The 26,953-nt window shown below is 36.2% G+C and overlaps 1 protein-coding gene across 6 annotated transcripts in view; it reads right to left on the minus strand.

The window, feature by feature from the left end:
* SPART (spartin) overlaps positions 1–26,953 on the minus strand; it is a 45,806-nt gene that overhangs the window by 17,168 nt on the left and 1,685 nt on the right. For 5 of the 6 annotated variants that reach the window (XM_069080345.1, XM_069080344.1, XM_069080346.1 and 2 more), the window contains 3 exons: positions 22,186–22,982; positions 19,017–19,211; positions 8,448–8,609 (listed from right to left, as the gene is read on the minus strand). In XM_069080345.1, coding sequence (XP_068936446.1) covers positions 8,448–8,609; positions 19,017–19,211; positions 22,186–22,980 — 1,152 coding nt within the window. In that variant the 5' untranslated portion in view covers positions 22,981–22,982. The remainder of the gene's footprint in view (positions 1–8,447; positions 8,610–19,016; positions 19,212–22,185; positions 22,983–26,953) is intronic. The other variant, XM_069080349.1, reaches the window with a different exon arrangement.

Below are 26,953 nucleotides of genomic sequence, written 5' to 3' on the forward strand. Positions count from 1 at the left end.
GTGACTATAAAGATATATTCTGCTATCAAAAACTCTGAAAATCGCCATGTTCTTTTCACACTTTGATCAAGAACAACCTCGACATGTATATATTTTTCTCTTAAAAACTTGAGAAAGATGAAAAACCATAGCTCAGAAGGTGGTATCTTTTGAATTTCCTTTTTTTTTTGGGTAATGGCATTTGTGATTTTTTTATTCTTTAGGAATCTTCCTGAGATATACTAAAAATTAACCTTAGTACCTTCAAAAATTGTCACCTCTAGCTTAGATTTCTTTTGTAAATATTCTGTCATATTCATTCAGTCATTCTCCTGTAACTTCATCTTCTCAAGTGATATTTTCACTTCTTCATATAACCCCATATAGTACTAAACTGTTGAGAATTTCCACTCTCATTGATGAGAATAGATCACTATAGAAATGACAGCAAATATTTTTGAGTATCTAATTGTTATCCTTCCAGTCTCATCTATAAAATTTTTCGGAAGATCTTGTTTATTTGTCTTTGCTGTTATAGCAACTTGGGGTCAGGAAAATTTCTAGTTTGTTCTAGTTAATTTCTTGCTTGCTTTCTTCTTTTTCAACTCTGAACCTACTTCACTGTTCATCTATGTTGTCTGGGCCAGATATATATGATGCTGGACAAATTCTATAGGATATTCATTCCTGTGCATATTGAAATACAAGCAATACATTCTTCATCCATTTAGTCTTTTTTTTTTTTCCTTTTGGCTGCCTGATAATCACATTTATACAGTTAGCTACCAGAGAGAGAAGCACCAACATCCGGGGTTTTCAAAGCCAGGGACTCAACAGCTTCCCAGAGTCTCATCTGGCCAAATCACACAACTCTTCCCAGAGTGAGCCCCAAAGCAAAACCTCACCTCAGAGTATATATAGCCTTCACCAGGGTCAAAGAACATCACAACCCTTGTGATCCACTGCCTGATTACAAAGTAACAAGGTGTGGGCATTCCTGAAAAACAAACCTCCCCTAAGCAAGCTTCTCCTGTGGGGCTCTGCTCCACCCTTCAGCAAACTCCTCCCACCAGAGGCTCCATGTGACCACATTTAGCAGAGTATATTTTCTTTTTTTTTTTAATATTTGAATATTTGATTTTAAAACTTTCAATTCCAGATTCATTCCCTTCCCTCCCCTGCCACCCACCTCCACCCCCACTGGGGGGACAAGCAGTTCAGTATAGGTTGTAAATGTGTGGCTAATGCAAAACAATAACATAGTAGATGCACTGTAAAAGACTGACTATATTTCCCTCCCTCCTATCCCACCTCACACTTGTTCTATTCTCTACTTTGATCCTGTCCCTTTTCAAAAGTGGGTGCTTCCAACTTCCCTCCCTCCAGCCTGCCCTCCCTTCCATATCATCCCCCCTCACATCCCCTTCCCCCCCTATTATCCTGGAGGGTGAGATCCCCTATTTAGTGTGTATTTCCCTCCCTTCTCAAGCCAGATTCAATAGGAATAAGGTTGACCTATTCCCTTTTGCCTTCCTATTCTTCCCCTCCATTGTAACCATTTTCCCTTGCCTCTTCTGTATGAGATAGTTTGCCCCACTCTGTCTCTCCCCATCTCCTCTCATTATATTCCTCTCACCTCTTAATTTCACCTTTTAAGTATAATCCCTTCCTGTTAAATTGGTCCCGTGCCCTCTATCTATGTATACCTGTAAACGTATATATACACATTCACATATGTATTCATATGCCCGCATACCCTCATATAAAGACATATATATATATATATATATATATATATATATATATATATATATTTCTAATCCCTTCAACTACTGAGAAAAGTTTCATAGGTTACAATTATTGTTTTTCCATGTAGGAATGTTAATAGTTCAACTTTGGCCAGGTGACTCAGCGAGCAAGAGCACTGGCTCCAGTGCCGGGACGACCCGGATCAAATCCGGGCCCAGACACCCAGCACCACACCCAGAAACAACAACTGGCCATGCAACCTCGAACAAGCCACTCAACCCCGATTGCTTAAAAAAAAAAAAATAGTTCAACTTTGATAAGTTCCTTATGATTTCTTTTCCCTGTTTACCTTCTCATGCTTCTCTTGCTTCTTGTATCTGAATGTCAAATTTTCTATTCAGCTCTGGGTTTTTCAGCAAGAATGCTTGAAAGTCCTCTATTCCACTGAATGACCATATTTTCCCCTGAAACATGATACTCAGTTTGGCTGGGTAGGTGACTCTTGGTTTTAATCCCAGCTCCCTTGACCTCCGGAATATCACATTCCAGGCCCTTCGATCCCTCAGTGTAGAAGCTGCCAGATCCTGGGTTATCCTGATTGTGTTTCCACAATATTCAAATTGTTTCTTCCTGGCTGCTTGTAATATTCTTTCCTTAATCTGGGAATTCTGGAACCTGGCTATAATATTCCTAGGAGTTTTCTTTTTGGGATCTTTTTCAGGCGGTGATCGGTGGATTCTTTCAACCTCTATTTTGCCCTCTCGTTCTAAAACATCAGGGCAGTTTTCTTTGAGAACTTCCTGGAGGATGCTTTCCAGGCTCTTACTTTGGTCATGGCTCTCAGGCAGTCCGATAATTTTTAAATTATCTCTCCTGGATCTATTTTCCAGGTCAGTGGTTTTTCCCATGAGATATTTCACATTGCCTTCTATTCTTTCATTTGTTTGGATCTGTTGAACAGCATCTTGATTTCTCATAAAGTCACTAGCTTCCATTTGCTCCAATCTAATTCTGAAGCAATGATTCTCCTCAGTGAGCTTTTGAGATTCTTTTTCCATCTGGCAAATTCGACTTTTTAAGGCATTCTTCTCCTCATTGCCTTTTTGAGCCTCCTTTGCCATTTGAGTCAGTCTGTTTTTTAAGGTATTATTTTCTTCAGTCAGGCTGTTGACTCTCATTTCATAATTTTCTTGCATTGTTCTCATTTCTCTTTCCAATTTTTCCTCCACTTCTCTTATCTGCTTCTTAAGGTCCTCTATGGCCTGTAACCGCCTCGTATTTTCCTTTGAAGCTTTTGGTGCAGGAGTTCTGACTTCACTGTTTTCCTCCTGTTCCATGCCCTTCTCCTTCTTATCCCCAAAATAGGAGTGTAATGTTGGAATCTTCTGTCTGCTTTGTTTCCTTTGCCTGTTCATTTTGCCACTCAATGATTTGACTTTTGGGCTTTTTGCCACAGTAGGACTCTGCCACCAGACAGGGAAGTTTTCGTCCCAAACGCTGGGGTTTTCTCAGCTGCCTGAGGTATTAGATGGGTGCCCTCTCTGAGGTCTCCACACGCTCTGGCAAGCTGGACACACACCCCAGGACCTCCACCCTAGACTGCAATCCAGATACAAGCAGGTTAAAGCAAGAGCGATGACCCCTCAGACTGGTGCTTGGTCCCCCTACACTCTGCAGGCCAGGAGCTGAAGCCGCCACGTGGCGCTGGCAGGCTGTGCTGGCGTCTCAGCGGTTTCTTGCTCCGGGGGTAAAAGCCACGCACTCCCACTTCCTGGTTCCCAAAGTCCAGACTGCACTGGCCTCTCACCTTGTCCTTTGCATCTATGTATTGATAAATCTGGAAATGGCCACAGCTGCTGCTCTGGAGTCCCTCTGGCTGGCGGCTGGTCAGGCCCGCCCTGGGGCTAAAGCCTCGGCGTGAGGTTAGCTTCTCTGTGTCATTTTGTGGGTTCTGCAGATCCAAAGTTTGTTTAGAGTCCCCTTTTTACATGGATTGGGGAAGGTGGAAGCCGGAGCCGCGGGAAGGTCGTGCTTCTACTCTGCCATCTTGGCTCCGCCCCCATCCATTTAGTCTTCATGTGTGGATGAACTGGTAAAATTCTTTTGAATGAGGATAGAGCTCTTCTAGGAAGCTCTTATAATGTCAAATTTCTTCCACTTGCAATTTTACATGGATTGTACCATTGGAAATAATTTATGTAGAGATTTATGTATATATGAACAGAAATCAACACAGTATGATGGAAAATCGCGAATTTGTAGTCGAGATCTAATTTATTAAAAATAATTGTAATGACCATATTTCCATTTATATAGTGCTATCCTAACTACACTCTTTTGATGCAGGCACGGTAACTATTATTATACCCACTACAGACAAAGTAAGTGAGACTAAGATGTTAAGTGACTTGCTCAGAGTCATACAGATAGTAAAGAAGAGAGGTATATTTTCTACTACCTACTTCTGATTTTGACAGTTACTATAAACAAGAAAGTTTCTTTACCTTAATTTTTCTCCTCAGTTAAAATAAAGACATCACTTTAACTATCTACTTCCCAAGGCTGTCATGAGGAAAACAGTTAATAAATCTTTCAAGTGCTATATAATGCGAGTTATTTTATATTTTATAACACATAAATGTACTATGAATTTAATAAAACACAAACACTTAAATACACAAGACGAACAAAAACAGTATTGTATTATTAAACAGGACCTTTTCATATACGCGTTTTTTTTAAGTACATATTAAACAAGGTAGTAACAAAATTGTCCTGCTTATGTCCTTTTCTGAACTTTTCTTCTGTGAATTAAAACTTTTAAAAATTGATGTTCTTTTCTTTCTTAGGTTACTTCTTTTTAAACTGATTTTAAAATTTCCCCCAATTTTATTTTATTTTTACTAAATTCTGCTCTCTCCCACATTCCTTCATTGAGAAGGCAAGAAAAAAATACCTATCACAAATATGTATAATCATGCAAACAAATTCCCACACCAGTCATATCCAAAAAAGAAGACATACTTCTATATGTATTCTAAGTCCATCAGCTCTGTCTGGAGATAGGGACCGTTTCATCACAAGTCTTCTGGAATTATGGCTGATCATTGTGTTGATTAAAGTTGCTAATTCTTTCAGAGTTGATTTTCTTTACAATATTGTTGTTATTTTATAAATTGTGCCCCTGGTTTTGCTAGCCCTGCATCAGTTCATACATGTTTTGTTAGGTTTTTCTGAAATCATCCCCTTTATCATTTCTTACAACACAGTAGTATTCTATCACATTCATGACATTTTTGAGTCATTCTACAATTGATAGGCATTTCTTTAGTTTACAATCTTTGCTACCATAAAAAAGAGCTGCTATAAATATTTTTGCACATATGGGTCCTTTTCTTCTTCCTCTAATTCTCTTTGGGGTATATATAGACTTAGTACTGGATCATAGGGTATGCATAATTTTGTAGCTTTTTAGTCATGGTTCCAAGTTGTTTTCCAAAGCAGACCAGTTCATGGCTCTTTTTTACATGCCTTCTAACTTACCTTTCCATCAAAAAGAAGCCTGACCTTGTAAAAGAGTCAAGCAAATACAAACCAACATGCTTGCCCATGTGTCAAAATGAGTATCTCATTCTGTACCTCTAGATCTTTACTTCTTTAGCAAGAGGCAAAAGGCACATTTTATCATCAATCTTTCATTTGTTACTATAATCACCAGAGGTCTGAAGCCTTTCAGAGACATTTTCCTTTAAGTTATTGTGGTCATTACATAAATTCTTCTCCTGATTCTGCTCATTTTATTCTTTATTGCTTCTTACCAGTATTTCCAAGTTTCTCTGAATTCATCATATTTTATCATTTCATCTAGCACTATTCTATTATATTCATATGCCATGATTTGGTCAATCATTCTCAAATGATGGACACCCATTCTGTTTTAGTTCTTTGCTACAACAAAAAGGTACTGCTATAAATATTTTTTGTTCTTGTAGGTCCTTTGCTTCTGTCTTTGACTTCTTTGGAATATAAGCCTTGTAGTGATCCTGCTAGGTTAAAAAAGGATCAGATTGACTTTTTGGGTCTAATTCCAAATCGTTTTACTGAATGGCTGGGCAGCTCTACCAGCAGCCTCTTTGTCCTATTCCAGAACTCCTGAAATAATTGTCATTTTCTTCATTTCTCACTTTTGCTGAGATAAGTGTCATGAGAAGCTAAATAGTTGTCTGAATTTGCATGTTTGTATTGTTAATTTTTAATAATTTGGAGTATTTTATCATATAGTTATTGTTTCTTAATTTGAAAACTGGCAATTTCTATCCTTTGGGGAATGGATCTTATTCTTATATAGGGATAGATACTGGACCTATGAATCCACTGGTATAGAGAACTCTCACATGAGAAAACTCCCTCTACCAATGTAGTTTTAGTGCCTTTATAGTCTTAGATAACTGTTTATAGCACTGAGAGGCTGAGGGAATTGCCCAAAATTGCTTTGTATGTAGTAGAGGCAGGACTTGATCTAAGATGTGCTTAACTCCAAGGCCAGTTCTCTATACAATCCATTCATTGTCATATAGTCTCTACTGCTCTTTTATATTTGCATCAATTCTTTAGGATATATTTCTACCATGTTAACTATGAGACAGAAAAGTTTAAACTGATCAATATTAATTAGCTCCTTAATCCTTAAAATTCTTCCCCATAAAATTTCCTAAATTTAAAATCTAGACACAACTCCTCATTTAATATTATATTCTTTCTATTCTCCCCCCCTCACCCATGCCTCCTCCCTTCTGTTTGTCACTCTCTCTCTCTCCCCATTATTTAAGCAAATTCTCTTCTTCTTTGTGTGGTAGTACATTGGCAGGCTGCATCCATTTATTTTTTGTCCACAACTCACAGCAACCAAAAACGCTTTGTTGAATGGTTTTCTTTCTGAGATTACAAAAAACAAAAACCTCTCTGTCATTCTTTTATTTAATAAATCTATCACCAGAAAGCCTGGCCATCACAAAATAGTAAACAAACCTCATATAACTTCAATGTATGCTTCCAAGTATAATGCTGAAAGCATTTCATATAATATATACTTTGAATATAAAAATATGCAAATAATTAAATTTCAAATATGTATATACATAGTCTTCTAGCAGTCTAAAAATATCCAGTTTCCATCCTTCAATAATACTTATAAGAAACAAAATATAGTGAAATGAGAAAAAAATCCCCAACAATATAATCCTAATATAGCAGGCCCCTGGGGTACTGGTGGATGGTACAGGTAGATGAAAGGGATGGGAACTACTTTTTTAAAAAGTTAAAATGTTCTACAAATGGTTAATATAAAGAAGCAGGTGACAGTCTATAAATCTTTTTATAGGAGAAAATAAGATCAGGTACACAAAAGGAAAAAGCATCTAGCTATAAAAAATTTTACTTTGTTTTCCTTTGTAAAAATATGAATTCTTCCAAACTTTCCTCCCATAAAAAAATCTATGAAGCTGGATCAATAAAAAGTTTTACTCTTTCCCTTTGTTAAGAACAATAAAACTTTTTAATTCTTCTTCTAAATTCTTCCTCAGCTCTGGGACCCCTCCAGAAGTCTCTACCATTCGGCAGTACCATTTTACTTTGTTTTTCTTTGTTAAAAATCAACATTTTATTGTCAACTCCCATAGCCTTTCAGAGAAAGAAGGTAGCCATGAATTGTAAAGGAAAGAAAAAATTGAAAGAAAGTTTTAATGCATCAAAAAAAAAAGGAAGTGATTTATAAAGGCTCTTTTATTTTACTAAATTTTTTTTTCACCCTCCTATATACTATCTCCCCATTAAGAGAAGGAAAAAGTGGCCCTCCTTCCTTTTTTGTTTTGCAATGTTTGCTAACCAAGGAATATACTTTATCTAAGAGAGAGCCTCAGAAAGTTAAATCAAAGCATTCAAAAGCAGGTCAGTCCTCACTGAGCGAATGCCCATCCCTAGGACAGTATATACTAGTATCTCTCTTTTCCCTACTGGGCTGTCAGCCTGACAATGTACCTATGAGGAAATATGTAGAAAAGGGAAACAGTAAAGGCTCAATCTTTCTACCTGTGAACCAAGATATGGTTAAGATACAAATGTAATACTTTAAAAGCAAAGAAATACTAAAGGAAAGTCTTTCAAAACATATGAAAAACCATGTTTTTCTCCCATAGACATAGAGTTTTACCTAAAATTCTTATTTTACTTTAGCCAGATTTAAAATGAAAGGCAGAAATATTAGACATTTTAATTAATTACCAGTGATCATTTTGTAACTATAGGTGAAGTGTATTTTAGTAAATGGAGGTGAGAATGTCAAAGATTAATGAAAATTATTGTGTCACTGCAAAAGGACTAAATTCCTCAAGTAATTCCTTATGCCTTCCCTCAATCTATTTTTGAAAACCAGGAGAAGCAAAACATGAAAGTAAACATAATAGTCCCTTTCCTGAAATTATTAATACATTACTCTAAATTTTGTGTGCTTTATAGTAGTTACTACAAAAAGCTATTGGCCAGCAGTGATTATCAAAGTACAGTCATCCTATGGGATGGATTATGAGGACTTCCATTACCTCGTTTTTCATGTTTCTCCCTCTCAACTTTTAATTAGGTGTTTTTACTTCTCCCTATTTTGTAACCCCCTTTCTTAGAAATTTTTCTACAGCAGACTAATCCTACTCCTTTAATTTACTTACTTTTGTCCCACTTCCTTCTTTCCGGTCACCATCCTTAATGCCCTGGTCAGAAGGGACCAATTTTCTCAAATTCTTGCTAGGCTGTTCCTTCAATTGAACAAAGGGTATTCTCACTCCTCCAGGGATTTGTATTTCTTCTCTGTTTTCCCTGTTCCCGCTGGCCTAGAGAATAAAGGATCAAACTTACTGCTAACTAGCATGTATTTTCTAAGTCCTTTCCTTGAGCAGTATTAAATTGTGCCACACTTGTTGAAAGTAACAGACAACAGGCATTACGTAGATTCAAGCTCCTTTTGTTTTCCTTTTTTCTGGTTCTGTCGCATTCATCAAGGTATTTTTCTCTGATATTTTATTGTAACATTTTTTCCTTTATCAAATGCTTTATTAACTTCTAGTTTACATCATTCATTTCCACAAGATTTTGAGTTACAAATTTTCTCCCCGTTTTTCCCCTACCCACCACCCCAAAATAGGGATCCCACTGAATATCGCTTCCTCCAATCTACTCTCTTCCATATCCTCCCCCATCCCTCATCTGAATTGCCAGTAGGGCACGGTGGATCTCTATGCCCCACCTATATATCCCATTTCCCAGTTACATGTAAAATAATATTAATTATAGTATACATATATATTTATATATATTTTAAACACTTGATTTTAAAGCTTTGAATTCCATACTCATCCCCTTCCTCCCTTGTTACCCACCCTTACTGGGAAGATAAGCAATTCAATATAGGTTGTACATGTGTAACTATGCAAAACAATTCCATAGTGGATATATTGTGAAAGACTGACTGTATTTCCCACCATCCTATCCCACATCCCACTTGTTCTATTCTCTACTTTGATCCTGTCCCTTTTCAAAAGTGGGTGCTTCCCACTTCCCTCCCCCCGAGCCTGCCCTCCCTTCCATCATCCCCTCTCATTCCCTTCACCCCTACTCTCCTATAGGGTGAGATACCCTATTTAGTGTGTATGTCATTCCCTCCCTAAGCCAAATTCAATGAGAATAAGGTTGACCCATTCCCTTTTGCCTTCCTGTTCTTCTCCTCCATTGTAACCGTTTTCCCTTGCCTCTTCTATATAAGATAGTTTACCCCATTCTGTCTCTCCCCATCTCCTCTCATTATATTCCTCTCACCTCTTAATTTCACCTTTTAAGTATCATACCTTCCTATTGGTCCTACTCACATATGTATTCATATGCCTATATGTCCTCCTATATAGACATATATGTATGTATATACACACATACACACACACATTTCTATTCCCTTCAACTATTCTCATACTGAGAAAAGTTTCATCAGTTGCAATTATCGTTTTTCCATGTAGGAATGTAAATAGTTCAACTTTGATAAGTTCCTTATGATTTCTTTTCCCTGTTTACCTTCTCATGTTTCTCTTGCTTCTTATATCTGAATGTCAAATTTTCTATTCAACTCTTATTTTTTTTTCATCAAGAATGTTCGAAAGTCCTCTATTCCACTGAATGACCATATTTTCCCTTGAAATGATACTCAGTTTTGCTGGGTAGGTGATTCTTGGTTTTAATCCCAGTTCCTTTGACCTCTGGAATATCATATTCCAAGCCCTTCAGTCCCTCAGTGTAGAAGCTGCCTGATCCTGGGTTATCCTGATTGCGTTTCCACAATATTCAAATTGTTTCTTCCTGGCTGCTTGTAATTTTTTCTCCTTGATCTGGGAATTCCGGAACCTGGCTATAATATTCCTAGGAGTTTTCTTTTGGGGATCTTTTTCAGGAGGTGATCAGTGGATTCTTTTAACCTCTGTTTTGCCCTCTGGTTCTAAAACATCAGGGCAATTTTCCTTGAGAAATTCTTGAAGGATGACTTCTAGGTTCTTTTTTTGATCATGGCTTTCAGGTAGTCCAATAGTTTTTAAATTATCTCTACTGGATCTATTTTCCAAGTCAGTGGTTTTTCCAATGAGATATTTCACATTGCCTTCTATTTTTTCATTTGTTTGGATCTTGATTTTTCATAAAGTCACTAGCTTCCAGTTGCTCCAACCTAATTCTGAAGGAATGATTCTCTTCAGTAAGCTTTTGAGATTCATTTTCCATCTGGCAAATTCAGATTTTTAAGGTATTCTTCTCCTTATTGCCTTTTTGAGCCTCTTTTGCCATCTGAGTTAGTCTATTTTTTAAGGTATTATTTTCTTCAGTCAGGTTATTGACTCTCATTGCATAATTTTCTTGCATCATTCTCATTTCTCTTCCCAATTTTTCCTCCACTTCTCTTATTTGGTTTGCAAAATCCCTTTTAAGCTCCTCTATGGCCTGTAACCAGCTTGTATTTTTCTTGGAAGCTTTTGTTGCAGGAGTCCTGACTTGGCTGTCTTCCTCCTGTTCCATGCTTTGATCCTTTTTGTCCCCAAAATAGGAGTGTAAAGTTGGGTTGCTCTGCTTGCTTTGTTTCCCTTGTTTGCTCATGTTGCCACTCAATTACTTGACTTTTGACCTTTTTGCCACTATAGGACTCTGCTATCAGACAGGGGAGCTTTATCCCAAATGCTGGGGTTTTCTCAGCTGCTGGAGCTCTTAGTTGGGTGCCCTCTCTGAAGCCTCCACATGCTCTGTCAAGCTGTTTATGCACCCCTGGACCTCCACCCTAGACCGCAATCCAGATCCAAGCAGGTTAAAGCAAGAGCGATTACCCTTCAAACTGGTTGCTTGGTCCTCCTACAATCTGCAAGCCAGGAGCTGAAGCTGCCACGTGGCGGCAGCCGCGTGGCCATGGTGCCTCAGTGGCTTCTCCCTCCAAGGGATAAAGGCTGGACCACACTCCCCAACTACTGGATCCCAAAGTCTACACTGCACTGACCTCTCACTTTGTCCTTAGTATCTACGTGTGATAATTCTAGAAACCACCACAGCTGTTGATCATCTGAAATCCTTCCAGCCAGCAGCTGGTTGTGGCCACCCTGAGGCTAAAACGTTGGGCTAGCACGGGGCTGAGCTCGGCTCCCAGAGCACTGCAGTGGTTGCTTCCTTCTGGCCTGCTGGACTGTCTTCAGTGAGAGGTTAGCTTCTTTCTGTCATTTTGTGGGTTCTGTAGCTCCAAAGTTTGACTAGAGTCATTTTTTACATGAATTGGAAGAGGTGGAAGTTGGAGCTGCGCGGAAGTCCTGTTTCTACTCTGCCATCTTCTGTTGTAACATTTTTTTGACCTTCGGTTATCAAAGGCTTAATCAAGGGATGCAAGCATTGGAAAATTCTACCAGTTTGTAAAGGTATCAATTATGGTCCCAGTAATGGATTGCTGTCAAATTTATACCAATTAATAGGTAGACCACTAAAACTGGCTCTGGAAAACAGTTTTTGTTTCCTTTGTTCCTGAAAATTCAAACCTCGAATTTTGGTGTTCATATTACTTCCTTAGGACCAGCCATGTAACTTTATAAGGCCAACTGATAAAAAAAAAAAGTCTTACCTCAAGACAAGCTCATGAAAGTTTTCAACAAATAAAATTATATACTTTGAAATTTTAATTGAACTATCTCCTCCAACTGTACGTAGTAGGAATTGAAATGCATCTATACTAAGGTATATAATGTACTTTAAAATTCAGAGAACTTATTCATTTATGGCACATTACCTTTGTTTTCAATTAAATGGCAACACCCAAAGAACACTAAAATGATACTAATCTAAATTGCAGAGATTTAGTTTCTACCTAATACTAAAGTTATTTTCCCAAAACAGACTAAATGATGCTATGAACAAGTCCCAATAAAGAAGAGATAAACTGAAATTACAGGTAAGAATCAAATTTGAAATTCAATTTCTTGGAAGCTAAACATGAAAAACAGGAAAAGGAAAAGATATTAAGAAGTTTTTGTGTCACTGAAAAGATAAATTTTTAAGAAAATGTAGGCTAATGTCTCAGTTATCTTCCTTCCCTAACTGTGTTAACAAAAGATTAGTATGTGAGCTTACAAAATAAAATATAGATTAACAAAAAAGGGCAGGGAAAAATTTCTCAATTTCTGGGGAACCTCTCTTAATGAACCAACCTTCTGGCCAAACATATGCCAAGAAAATTCCCTCCATTCATATGTGAAAAATGAATTAAAAAAACATAAAACATATTTCCTTAAGTTATTATATTAAGTATCATCAGAAAGCAGAAAAGGTTTAATTACAAAGTGAATCAGAACAATATATCAATATTAATCCAATTGCCTTCTCTGTCCTATAGCATTTAATACAGCAAAAGCTATTATGTTTAAGACAAAGAAGACAATAATAACTTCATTTTTGGTGTTGATTTGTATCATTTTATAGACAAAAAGAACTTGAGATTTCATTAGTCTCTGCATCACTATAGATCTCAGTGTGTGACTCAGTGAATAAATCTTCAGAAGTTGGCTGAGGCACAAAGAGGTTAAAATGACTTTAATGAGTACAGCTAATGAATATTGAGGCAGAATTTCTACCCAGATCTCTCTGATTCCATGCCTAACACTCTGATATACTAGGCTACCTTTTTTATACCCCAAATGATGCATACTTATTTGTATATTCATTTGAAAGCTTTGAACTCTTGGAGAATGAGTTATTCTCAATGGCAAAGTTTTAGAGATTACTTAGGGCCTACTGTATTATAATTATACTGAATTTAACTGCTTTTGGATGACTACAGATCATCAAATACAAACAACAGTAATTATACCGGTAAAATATCAATGCTTTTAGTCATAACTTAGGGTTATTTGCTCCTACACTAAATGACTGAAGACTGCTATAACTGAATTCTTATGCCTGCTTTTTCTGTTTCCTTCATTACTACTGTTAAGCTACTTTTTGAGGTCAGTATTTCTGCCTATGTCATCTTCACACCCCTTTCTAACATTCTGAAGAGATAGAAAGCAGACAGCCATACTTAAAACTGTGAGCAAAACTGGAAATGAATACACTGAGTAAGGGGCCATTTTATGAATAAAATGCAAAGGCTACATATCAGATGTGTTTTGTTACATCTAGTTTTATTGTTAAAGCCAATTTGTTTATTTTCAAACTGAAAGCTGCATTTTGCTATATTCTTGATAGATGAGGTAGCATTTTTGGTTTACAATTTTGGACGGCTCCAGTTTTTTGGAAGTTTTTACTCATACTGACTTTGGTCAAGGGTATAATGTGCACTTTTCTAGAAATGTTAAGAGTATTAAAATACAGACTTAAATAAGTATTAAGAATTGTTTCATGGTTATCTGAAATTTATAAAAGTATTGATATTAGCTATATGCATCCACTTTACTCTCAATGTTTTTGCTTCCATGACCAGAGTTGGTGTAAGGAATTTGTGTCATTACAACTTCTATGTTAAATTGCTTATAGGAAGTTTTGAGTCTTCATTGTAATACATGCAACTTAATTTTTCCACACTTACTTGCTATGGGAAATATTTTTTGGCATTAAAAATATATATCACAAACTAGTAGGAGTTGGTCCAATGTTCTCCTTACTATTCAACCAACAAATAAATATTTACTGAATATTTAACATACACCTAGTTTTAAGAGCATGATCAAAGTCCATGGCATAGAAATATACTTCATTGGAAATATTCGAGTCTGTTTAATTGGTCAAATTCAGTCTAGTAGGAGTACAGTAAGAGTAGGAAGTAGTCAGAATGCAAATGGGTAAAATGTAATTCACTGCAACACTTGTTCTTTGATTGTTACTATCAGGAAGGAAGATGAAGGTAAAAAAAACCTTAGGAATAGTGCCAGTTAAAGAGGCAATTGGAAATTATTACAGATGAGAAATTGACTATACTAATGATAACCCCTTGGAAGATTAAAAAAAACACAGGGCTGGACAAGAACCAATTCTTTTGTTCCTTTTGTCATCTCAACATGTGCCCTTTTTCTTCCTTCTCCAATATCAGAAAGAATTTGTGACTATCACTAAGTTGCAACCATCTTTTTTGTGAATCTTTATGTTAACAGGTTATTTATATAAATGAAAGCACCAACACACACACACATCCAAAAGTCTTAGCACAGTTTTAAGCTTGGTTTGAAATGAAAATAGTCATCTAACAATGACTTGTCTGTGAAATATGGAAACTAAAGCTCAGAGATGTCAAGTGAATTGTCAACATTTGTGCAGCTATTAAATGATGAAAATGGGAGTTGAACCAAACATCCTGGTTCTGGGCCTTCTAAATTTTCTGCTGCAACATGCTGCCTTTCATCTGATGTTAAGAAGATTTCTATATACAGTACACATTACTGATTTGGGCATAAAATGGAGTCTGTTACCAGACATGTCACAGAACCATAGAATAATGACAGAACTTTATATCTGGAGTTCATTGGCCATTTGATCCAAAATGTAACTGAACAGGAATGAGATAACCAGAAGACATTGGCAAGTGGCATTCAGAGCAGATTGATAGAGATTTTTCCAGGCCAATGGAAGTTTCTGATATAGTAGAAGGGAAGCCAGAGATATTACCTATGAAGGTCAAGAGGATTAATCTAGTTGTAGGAAGCTCATTCATTATAGGTTTAATCTAGAATCAGGAAATATACTATTCACTCACAAAAAAATGACAAAGTTCTTGCTTTAAGAAGATTATAGTCTAACTGGAGCCACAAAGTTTATACAAGTTAAAAATCAGCAGCAACTGATTACTGGCTAGCCTAAACATGTGGTACTGAGCATATACATAATAGTTCAGAAAATAGGAGATCAAAGAATCTTAGAATCAAAAGAAACAGCACTTGGTTCAACCCATACATTAAGAAAATCACAATTAATTTCATCCAGCCTCTACTTAAAAGACTTCTAGCAACAAGGAATTCACAAACTCCTAATATGAGTTACCTTGAACTGAATTCAACATACCAAGTGTGATCTGATTTCGGTGGAGTACAGTACTTACTGGTTGGCTACAAAATATACATTAAAAAAGGCCACAGAGGAGATAATGATGCAGAAGCACAAAAATATTTGTATTGTAGTACTTTTTGCCATAGCAAAGAACTGGCAACAGTGGGTGTCCACTGATTGGCGAATGGCTGAACAAATTATGGTACACAAATGTATGGAATACTATTGTACTTCAAAAAATGATCAAAGGAGTAGATTTCAGAGAAGCCTAGGAAGATTTGCATGAACTGATGCAACATAAAGGAAACAGAACCAGTAATAATACCATTGGGTTCAAGTTAATGACATTTTGGTTACAGTTCTGAATTGTTTTCTGTAATTTTTACTACAATTTAGGATGCTAACAAAGGAAAAACAATTGTGACAGACATATACTTATAGACTTAAGAACTCTGATCAATGCTTTGACTGATCACAACTCTAGAAAACTAATCATGCTTCCTACCTCCTGGCAAAGAATTGACAGAGCAAAGTTACAGAGTGAAACATTATATTTGCTGACATGGCCAATGTGTGGAATTGTTTTGCATGACTATAGTTATTTGTTACAACAGAAGGTGAGACTTATGGGAGTGATGTGTATGACAGTGATGAAGAAAAGAAAAAGGAAAGCATGTAAATGAAACATTTTTAAAAAATACATAGAAAAGAACAGAAGGAAGCTCAATACTTAATGTATAGAGTTAGAAAAACAAGATAATATTGACATTATGAACCTGGGTAACTAAAAGAATGGTAATGTCTTCAACAGAAATAGGGAAGTTTGGTAGAGAGATAGGTTTGGAAGAAGGAGATAATGGAGTCAGGTTTAGATATTCTGAGTTTGAGATGTCTAGTAGATAGCTGATATGAGATTAAAGCTTATGGGGCAGACTAGAGTTGTATATATAGATCTGAGAGTTAGATGCACAGAGATAATTAAATTCATAGGAGCTGATGAGGTCACAGGTGAGAGGGTATAGAAAGAAGAGATCCTAGAGCAGAGCCTTGAGGTAGACCCACAGACAGGGGATATTACATGGATGATAAGCAAGCAAAGGAAATGTTCTTCCTTTTATTTAATTATCTAATTCTTCTCTTTAGCCCCCTCACAGTTAAGTAGTTTAATTAATATCTTCCCTTCTCCCCTCTTCTTCATTTACTTGGTTTAAAAAAAAATCTTCTATGCCTTTTTCTTTTCATAAGGGCAATTGAGGTTAAGTGACTGCCCCAAGGTCACACAGCTAAGTAAGGTGTCTGAGACTGAATTTGAACTCAAGTCCTCCTGACTCCAGGGTGGATGCTCTATTTACTGCCCCACCTAGCCACCCCTATGCCTTTTTCTTAAGAAAGATTTCTTTATCCTGTTCTCTTCATTAATCCTTTTGCCATTCTGTTTGTTCTTTTATTCTTTATGATCTTTATACTTATTTATTCCTTCTTTAGTCTCTTTATGTTCCTCAGAAATAAAAATTCTAAAATACCAATTTTGAGTTCTGTCTTGTAAGTAAATTTTTTTATTGTCTTATAGGTCTTACTCCCTTCCTCCCCTTTTTTTGTTTCACTCTCAGAAGTTGCAATCACTCTTAGAAGAACTTTGAGAAGTAGTGAGGCTAGTAATAGCTATTGTTCCCACAGTAGAAATTTGCCTGAGTTTCTTAATAGTTCAGTTCACTTCTACCTCTAGTCTTCCCCAAAACCATTTTCTTTCCCATATACAATGGAATGTCCTCTCTGGGTCCATTGCCCTCCCCCTGTTCTGGATCCTGGTTGTACTTAGGAACTCTGATTTCCATTCTTCTAAGGCAAAACATTACCTGTGAAGTCACAACAGCTTCTCTGAAGTAGCTCTCTCTGAGCACTAAATTCCTGTAGCTTCTATCCACTGTCAACAAAAGTTAACTGTGGAGGTCAGATAGGAGAACCAAGAGAAATTAGTGTCAGGAAAACCCAGAGAGGAGAGAATATCCAGAAAAGACCTGTCAAAAGTATCAAATACAGAGAAGTAGTGAGGACTAAGAAAAGACCATTGGATATGGCAATTGAGAGATTGTCAGTAAGGTTGGAGAGAATCATTCTAGTTAAGAGGCTAGAATCCAAACTACAAAGGTTTGAGGAGTAAAAAGAAAGGAGCTGAACCATTAAGTGATGACAGCTTTTTCAAGGAGTCTGGCTGAAAAGGGGAGGAGAGATATAATAATCGTATGAAGAGACAGTAGTCTAGTAAATACTTTTTAAGGATGGAGAAATCTTGGGCATGTTTACTAGCAGCAAGGATGGAAAAAGTTGACAGCGAGAGGGAAGAGGTGGAGGTTGAAAGTGAGAAGATGGAGGTGATGAACACAAGAGGGAGATGAGAGTAAAAGAGCAATCTTCTGGAAAAGACAGAAGGGGAAAGGTTCAAGGGTACACTTAAAGAGTGGCTAATCTTGACAAGGAGGAGGACCACCCCACTATCAGATCCTGAAAAAAAGTAGGAGAGTGACATCAGGGTATCTTAAGATGGAGAAGCAGAGAAGATCAGTTTTAACACTGATGACATCACTAAAATAGATATGGATGATATGGGCTGAGAAAGACAGAGAATTGATGGTTCATAAAAGAAAGCATATTTTGAGTGGAAGACAGAATTACTACAATATAGCAAAACACTGTTAGTAGAGGAAAATTACATCTTAACTGTAAGAGTAGAGTTACTATTATGAGATGTTGTTGCTCCATTTTCTCATATGACTGGGAAGGGAAGGCACTAGCAAAGTTGATTTTGATTTAAAAGTCTCTAGATGAACCATAGAGATCATCTAGTCCAATTTCTTCATTTACAAAAGAGGAAACAAGCCTGGAGAGGTTTACATAGGTGATAAATATTATTTCTCTTCTACTTTTTTGGGGGGGGTATGTATATATTTATATATATGTATGTGCTGCCTCCCGTGATAGAACATAAGCTCTTTGAGAACCGGGATTAGTTCTTCCTTTTTGTATTCCTAATGTCTTAGAAAGTTACTGACATAACAGAGGGTTAATCAATATTTGTTAAATGATATAAATTCTATTTCAGTATCCCCACTAAAGAGGCAGGGGAAATGAAAATCACCGTAGGAAAAAAAGTTCACAAGGTAATAATATTAAAAACCAGTTTTACTTCTTTCTTGTTTTTTGATCCTTCCATAACCAGTATATCTCTTCCTTCAGTAAAGATCAGGTGGGGGGAAAGTATTTCACTTGGAGTCAGAAGGCTAGGTTTGAATCACAGGTCTTTACTTATTTACACAAATCCCTTAATATCTGTTGGTCTATTTCCTTATCTATCAAATAAAGGAGATTTGACTAAATGACCTTGAAGATTTCTTCCAGCTCTAACTTTGCAACTCTGATCTACTAGTACCTAGCCATCCTGTTAAACCAACTATCATTGCTCTTATTAACCTCACTTTTAAGATCTGGGTCCAATAGGGTACTGTTTCCAATAATGGAAGATGAGCAGGAATGGGGTCTTTGTGTATAGCAGCTTTTTAGTTTAAAAAAAGTTTCCAGATGTAGACAGAAAATAAAAGTGAATTGTCTTTCTCACACTTATGCCTGGCTTCCCTCTCTTAATTGCACTGGATACCAGAATACTTTTATGTTAATGTACATATTGATATTGTTACACAGGTTACCTGGACTCGAAGGTCAGACATTTGTTTCAACAGATCCTCAAAGAGCTCTCGATCTTCTTTGGGTAGTTCAGAAGACAGAACCACACCCACACAGGATCCTGACATTTGTAATGTGTCTGGGAACATGTAGACTCCACTACTGCAGCTCAGTACAGGAGACTGATTAGGCATCAGAGGATACAGCCAATCACAAACCTAAAGTGATTGTGAAACATTAGTTCTATCAGTAGGACTAAGATTTCCTTAGATTTTCTAATCAATAACAGAAATATCAATAAGTAATAGAAAATTAACATTCAAAAACAAGTTTTTCAACATCATAGAAAGCTTAAGACCTATTACACTCAACACTAAAGATAAAATTTTATTTTGCTAGAATGGTCAATATAGCAAATGGCTAAGTTTATCAAGAAGTTAAAATATATGTGCTCTTAGCCAATGTTGGGTAAAATTAAATTTTTCTAACAAGAGAACTAGCTTAAAAAATGAGCAATATTCCTAGTAAGCTAATCTTTTTATTATTCAACCTAGCCATCTCTTTGGGTAAAGTATAAATCTAGAAGCAAGACAATTTATCAACAAACTACTGGTACTGTGGTACAAGAATTTTATGTGGCCTACTCTAACAGATCAAATTTGGAGCTAGAACAGGAAAAACTAGGTCATCACCAAAAAATGTTTCAGATATCCATCCAATATTATGAAATCACAGTTCAAATTAAAAGTGTGAATTCACCATTGAACAGTACAGTTTTATTGCTGTGAGATATCCAAAGATTAGTAAACTTCATTTCTAAAATCCCTCCTCTTCGTAAAAAGCATATTGTAACTATCAAATTATTCTACAAATTATCCCATTTTCTTTTATATTTTTATGAATACATTTACAAGTACAAAAGAGAAGACACAAAAAAATCTTTTGGGACAAACTTTTCAGAAGGAAAAATCCCAAATATTTAACAACATATAAAAGATCTGCTACTGGTAAAGCTTGGATGAAGAGCATTGGGAACTCTTAGTAGGATCCTATTGTTTATTTACCACAAACAAAATTCACTTCATAAGCCAAGAAGGAAAGCTATCACTTTACAATCAAATTCAACAGTATAGAAAGAACAACTTTAGTAGTTTTTGAGACACAAGAAATTAATCTGAGCTCTAACAACTCCACTTCTGAACATTAATTGCGGGTGGGATGTGAGAGAAAACAAATTGCACTCCTTTAATTGTTTTTTCCACAAAATTGAATATACTTTCTTTTAAAAAATAGTTAAAATGAAGTTGGGGCACAATTATACTTTAAGAATACAAAAGGATAAAGATCAGGGGTAGAATTGATTAGGAAAAAAAAGCAGTGATAGTAATCATGATCTCAAAGTTAAAGCTAAAATAGGCTTAATCAAAAGAGAAAAATAAGGAAAACTACATTATATGTCAGCTATATTAATCAATATTGTTTTAGACTATTTAAAATAACTAGAGAGTATAAGGTTGGAATGTTGCTGTGATACAGGAAATGATGAGTTGGTAGACTCAGAAAAATATGGAAGACTCGGACTTGTGAAGGAAGATGTCATCCACTCTCAGGAACATTAGACAAGCTAGTATAATATGTTCTTACATAGATGCACATGAATGTATATGTCTACATGAGCATGATTATAGATATCTAAACATATTCATGTGTAAGTGTATATATGTATGTGTGGGTACATATCATATCTATACATCAGTGCTTAACTGTAGCCTTCTTGGGGAAGGGGGAAAAAACAAAGTAAAAAGTGCACAGCAGAGAACAAAAGAAAATTTACAAGGAAGCAAAGAAAAGATGGACAGCTCTGAACACAATGTATAACATTTATTACATAGGCTTTCTTGACATGGGAAATTACTGTGGCAAATTTTGAATCCTCTCTTACGTTTTGCTGTGCACATGGCAATGCTCTTTTGTCTTTTCTTATTTTGTATTTAAGTTTATGTTTCTTTTTCTTTTCTTATTGTGCATTTGAGCTTTAGTATTTAAGTTTAAAGTTTAATAAATTAATATAAAAATAAAAGAATACCAAAAGAACTCATGACATGTCTAGGCAAATGAACAGAGCTCTGTAAGGAACTTAAATTTTTACTAGAAGAGCTAATTTTTAGAATACAGGCTCATGTAATTATGTGTAGTATTCACAAGATGACCTTGCTTCACTATTACTACGTGCAAACATCTTGTTTCCTTCACAGCAGATATCTGAAAATTGGTTCTTCTACTATTTTACAATATAGTGGGGAAAAATAACCTTTATAGCACATCACCAAAAAATGCTTCAGACATCCATCTTTGTCTTCAATCCCAGAATTTATAAACATTTCTTTCAGATGGAACATTTATTAAGTGTAAGGTACTGGGGCTACAAAATCAAACCAAACCTCAATAACAACAAATAAACTTTGCCCTGCTCCTTCTTAAGACCTCTTCACTGAGGGAATCTTTTCTACATTCACTATTAGAGTATCTCTCAGTTTTACCTAGCACATTCTAGCTGTTTATTTCTTCTAATTACAGCTTGAGTATATATGCACATACATAGTCTGAGAATATCAATCCTTTAACTCAATGTTGATGTTAAAGCTGCACTCAGTCTCACTGAGCTTCTTCATAGAAAAGACTGGACACATTTCTTAAGATCAGTAATGGGTTTTCTAGAAAAAGCAGAACCACACACTGATTTCAACTCTGTAAAGAAAGAAAACATCACAGCAGCAAAAGCCATGATAAATAGAATAGAGAGTGTCAGTGCTCCCTAGTTGATATTATTAATAGTCTTCCTTTTGTCAGAAAATTAAGTTGCATGGGCACTTAAAGGAACCACTTTCTTTTAATGGTGACTCAGCACAGTGTCTAGCACACAGGAGGTGTTTAATAAATGTTTTTGCACAACTGATGAGTAGTTTAGTTTCTTTGAGATGAATGGCTATCTTTAAAAAAACAACTCCTAAATGAACCAAATTCACCTCTTACTAATAATCCTAACCCTCTAAGCTTCATGTGGTAAGAGTTCAAGAGAACTAGAACTTCCAAAGGACCATCTTTGACTATTAGTCTAGCATAAAACATAAGCAACATAAGATAACAATGTGGCAGGTAGGTTTCCACTTCTAAAGTTTTTCTACTTGTTACCTGAAGAAATCCAGGGGGGCGATTTTGAGCCGCTTCACTGGTAGTATCCAAGAATTTCACAATTCGAAGATATCCAGGATATGAAGGTGCACTAACTTCCCCTGTAGGAGTTACAAAGAAAATCTGTACTCCACTGGGTATCAAAATTAACTCTTCTACATCTACTCCTAGAGTCTCAAGAGGAGGTGGGCAGGCAGAAATTGTATAATAGTCTTCACCAACAGATGAAAATTCCCCAGATTCTGTTCCATAGGACAGAGTATAGTGTCCATCTGTAGCATGGGGTGTATAAGCAGGTGGTGCTTCCAAAGATACAGGACTAGCCACAGAAAGCTGCTCCATGCTTGTGGAGGGAGAATTCCCATTAACTTCCATTTGTACAGATGGTGAAATCAAAGATGGAGGCAGAGAAGGCTTTTCTGGCTTTCCATTAGGGGGCAACGCAGGAGGTAATTGGGACTCTTTATGAAGATTACTTGGAACAGAAGAGGAAGGAGTCTGCTCCAGGATTCCCAACCTAGTATTAACATTTTTCAATGTTTCTTGCATCTTCTGTTGCATCTGTCTAGCAGATTCCCAACCAGAACCTGTGCATTCAGGACCAGATGCCAAAACCCTGACTCCTTGGAGTAGATATTCTCTTCCTTTACTGTAGTAATTCTTTGCTTCTTCCTTTTCCCCCAATTCATCTGCATTCAGTCCTTTATTAACAAATACAAAGGCCTGCTTGTACGCCTCTTTTATGATCTTAATATCTGCAGGTTCTTCACTATATGGTTCTTGTTCTTGTGCCATTACTGCAAAATAAGAAATGTTATTATGACTTAATATACCTGAAAATTCTGGATACAACATATATCTGTCTTTATTAGTTGATAACTAGAATATATTTGCTGGCTAAGCATTTTATCACCGGTTTTGAAATCCTGTGGTTCCTAATAGAAGAAATAAAGCAAATAGCTGCTGACCTATATACTCAGTCAGTCAGGCAGTCAATAAACATTGTCCAGCAAGTACTGTGGCTCAGGCAGAGTGCTAAGTACTAGGGATACAAACAAAGGTAAAAGGCAAGTCCTTCCATCTAATGGGGAAGAAAACACGCAAACTATTTATAAACAAGCTATTTAAAAGATACTAGGACATGATCAGTAGAGTTATAAGATTAGGTGTGGTGGTCTTGAGACCATGAGAGTCTTCTCTTAAGGAAGGCTGTAGTTTACAGAATCTATGCGTGGAAACCACTGTTATAAGATAAGGCCTGATGATCTTGAGATCATCATGATGAACTATAAGCTTATAGAATACACTCATGAAAAAATACTGGCAATAATTTTGAAAATACAGCTGTGTACCCCAACAATATTTTGTCCACCACTAGCTTGTTTTTCTGATAACAACCCCCCCCCCACAAATATTTTGCCCTGATAAGCAAATGGGCCAGCTCCAAGGGGGCCACTAAAAGTCAGAATATAAGAATCTCACTCAAAAGAAGTACTTTAGAGAATAACATCCCCTCCAGTGGGAACACACCTTTCCAGGGAACGTCTCCATGCTTCCCAATGTCACATGGCTCTTACATGAGCTATACTCTATATTAGTGTGTATGTCTGAGTTGTATATTGGGTCACCTTCTCTATCTCTGTCCCCCTCCCACTTTTGTCTCTAACCCTTCCCCCTACTGCTTGCAATAAAACTTTGATTTCTTTTGTTTTACAAGTTATTCTCAGCATCTGAACTCATTAGGTGGTTATTTTCCTCTAATTTCTTTGGCTGGTCCAAAGTCCTCTCCTTAGACATAATCTGGGCACTAGGAAAAGGATTTAACTTATAGATAGCCACACCTATACTGGAGAAGTATAACATTGTGAGCTCAGCTGTAGAAAGCAAAGGTCAACAGGGGAACCCTACCTCTTCCCAGGAGGGACTCCCTTATGCCAGAGGACTATCACAAAACAAAGGGGAAGGTACTAAAATTAAGGGGGAATCAGGAAAGAATTTCCTGTAGAAGGTGAAATTTTAGCTGGAACCTGAAAGAAGCTAAGAAAGCCAAGAAGTGGAGATGAGGAGGGAGACATGAGGGGGAGAATCAGGAAAATGGCTAAGATATGGGAAATGGATTATTTATTCTAGGGTCTATACTAAACCTAATATCTGACTGAACAAAGATGAAGTTTTATTTTAGATACGTTATTATAAACAAGAAGCATGAGAAAACAGAAACAAAAATATATTTTTAAAAATGAAGCTTCAAAAAAACTCATTTTACTTTTTGGGACATCACAGCCTACTGTATACAATGCTTTAAAAGTTTCTTGAGAAGTAGAAAGCATTTAAAATTACAGCTTGATATGTCTATAAGCTTATTAAGTCACACCATGCCAAAAAAGATAAGGAATAAATGCACTTGCTTTAACATTCTAATCTAAAAACAATCTAATTGGATGACCAACTGAGAGGCATGACTAAAAGAGACCATAACTTTGAACAACAGAATATAGCATATTTTTCTGTGACTAGACAGATATTTCTTTAGCTATAAAACAAGGAAAGTTAATATTCATCTCAATTTTGCTGTTATTGCTTTATGATGAATATTAAAGTGCAGGTAGTCCCTAACTTACCAATGATACATACAAACAATAGTGCCAAAACTTACTTATACTGCTCCCCAGAATTCTCAAGCAGAATGCATCTCGAACTCAGAAATCTAAAGACTTTAGCAACAGTATGACTTAGGATAGTGTGTTCTTTCTTACATACTCTTTCTCTGTCTTCCCCTCTACTTCTTCCTTGAAAACAGGACTGGTTATTTATTAGAGAATTGATGTACATAATGAGTATTATAGGGAGAATTTTAAAAAATGTCAATCTATAAAATTCTAAATGCATGTGGAATTTTTTCCTTTAAAACAAAATCCTAATCATCTATATAGCACAAAGACCACATACATATGAGGGCATGGAAAGGAATGATCATGGCCTATGCTCATGAAGCTGAAAGAAAGGGAGCCTTGGGGTCAGGAGAGACCTGGTTATGAATCACCTCCTGACAATTCTAAGCCTTGTAACAATGGGCAAGCCAGTTAACATCTGTACCTCAATTTCCCCACCTATATAGTAGAGATGACTTCTATAGTACTTATCTCATATTAACTCATTTGATCACCACAACCCTATATGTGAAAAGAATGCTTTGTAAACCTTAACTTTAATGTGGTATTTAGTGATATAAAGTCAGCTATTATTCTCACAGGAATAATAAACCCAGAATAACAAGCCCATTTAGGACCCTGGTTTATAAGTTTTTGCAATTTGGAAGACCCTACCATCCCTGGCCTCTAGTTTTATATCTCCTTTATTCTTCTGACTTTCAGTTCAAAAGTCAATTGTCTTTAGACTCACATCATTTCCCATATCTGGTGATAACACTTAAGGAGAATTGGGGGGAGTGGGGAGGAGGGGGAAGATAATAAGAGAAAGGCTGATGTTCAGCTCTTATAACTTCGTCTCATATTTCATGCTTCTTTCAGAAAATCCTATGAACCACACAGCTATCAAATGTCTAAGGCTGCAATTGGACTCAGGTCTTCCTGACTCTAAACCCAGTGCTCCATCTACTGTACCATCTAGTGGCCAGTTTCCATTAAACCATGGGTTCTTAAACTTGTTTGTGTGTCATAAACTTCGGTAGTCTTCTCACTGTTTTGTTGGCTATGTTCGTAAGTGAAGTAAATGTTTAATTTCAGTGAGATGTTAATGAAAATGATGTAATTTTACCATCCAAGTATGGAGACCCCCTGAAACCAAGAACCCTTGAACTAACCCAGGGTGCTCCTTAATGATTTTGGTTAAAATATGTATGTTATCCCATTGGAACACTTAATAATTTTTAATATGCTGGTAATGTTGAATTACATTTGCTTACATAATTTTTTTCTACAACTTTGCTAAATATTCTATATCAGAGACAACCAAAGATAAATTTGAAAAAAACCAAACAACTCAACCTATACACATTACCCTGTTAAGAGGTTCAATTTCAATTTGGAATTATGCAAGAAAAGACACTAAATTATTTACATCCCTTGACCCAGGGATTATACTACTGCAACTATTTACCTTAAGAAGATTTTTGACAGAAAAAAAGGCCCATAGGCACAAAAACATCCCAGAACAGAAATATTTGTAGTAATAAAAAGGTAGAAACAAAATATGTGTCCAACAATGACTAATGGCTTTTATGAGATAATGCAGAGTAAAGAAAGCAACAAAATATCCACAGTACAATTCAATTTGAAGGGTTGATCCCTCCGTTGTTTGTTTTTAAACACTCCTGTTTTCAGCAAATTTGCTGGATAATATACGTAAAAAGCTTTGAAAATGTTAACATATTAGTTAAATGTCATCAAGAGTGTTTGTTGGGATGTAATAAGAGGAAGCAAAATGTATAAATAAAAAATAAATTTATATAGCATGTTTGTTTTACAAAGGGCTACTTCATCAAGGCAGCAGCCCCATTTTGTAGATAGACAAATTTAGGCTTTAGGTTTGCTCAAAATCAACCACCTAATAAGTAGCAGAGCTAGATCTCAAAACCATGTCCTTTAATTCCAAATCCAGTGCTCTTTCCACATTCCTGCAGCTTCAAATAAATTTTGCTTAAATACTAATTTTATTACTAAAAGCAGTAAGAGTTTCTCTGTTTGCTCCCACTTTCAATCAAGTTCTTCATAAAATCAATACATTTGCTTCATTTTAATGATTAAAA

The sequence above is a fragment of the Petaurus breviceps genome, unplaced genomic scaffold, assembly GCF_028583685.1.
Source record: "Petaurus breviceps papuanus isolate PSGF00001 unplaced genomic scaffold, PetGlider_PUasm1.0 91133, whole genome shotgun sequence".
Lineage (NCBI taxonomy): Eukaryota > Metazoa > Chordata > Mammalia > Diprotodontia > Petauridae > Petaurus > Petaurus breviceps.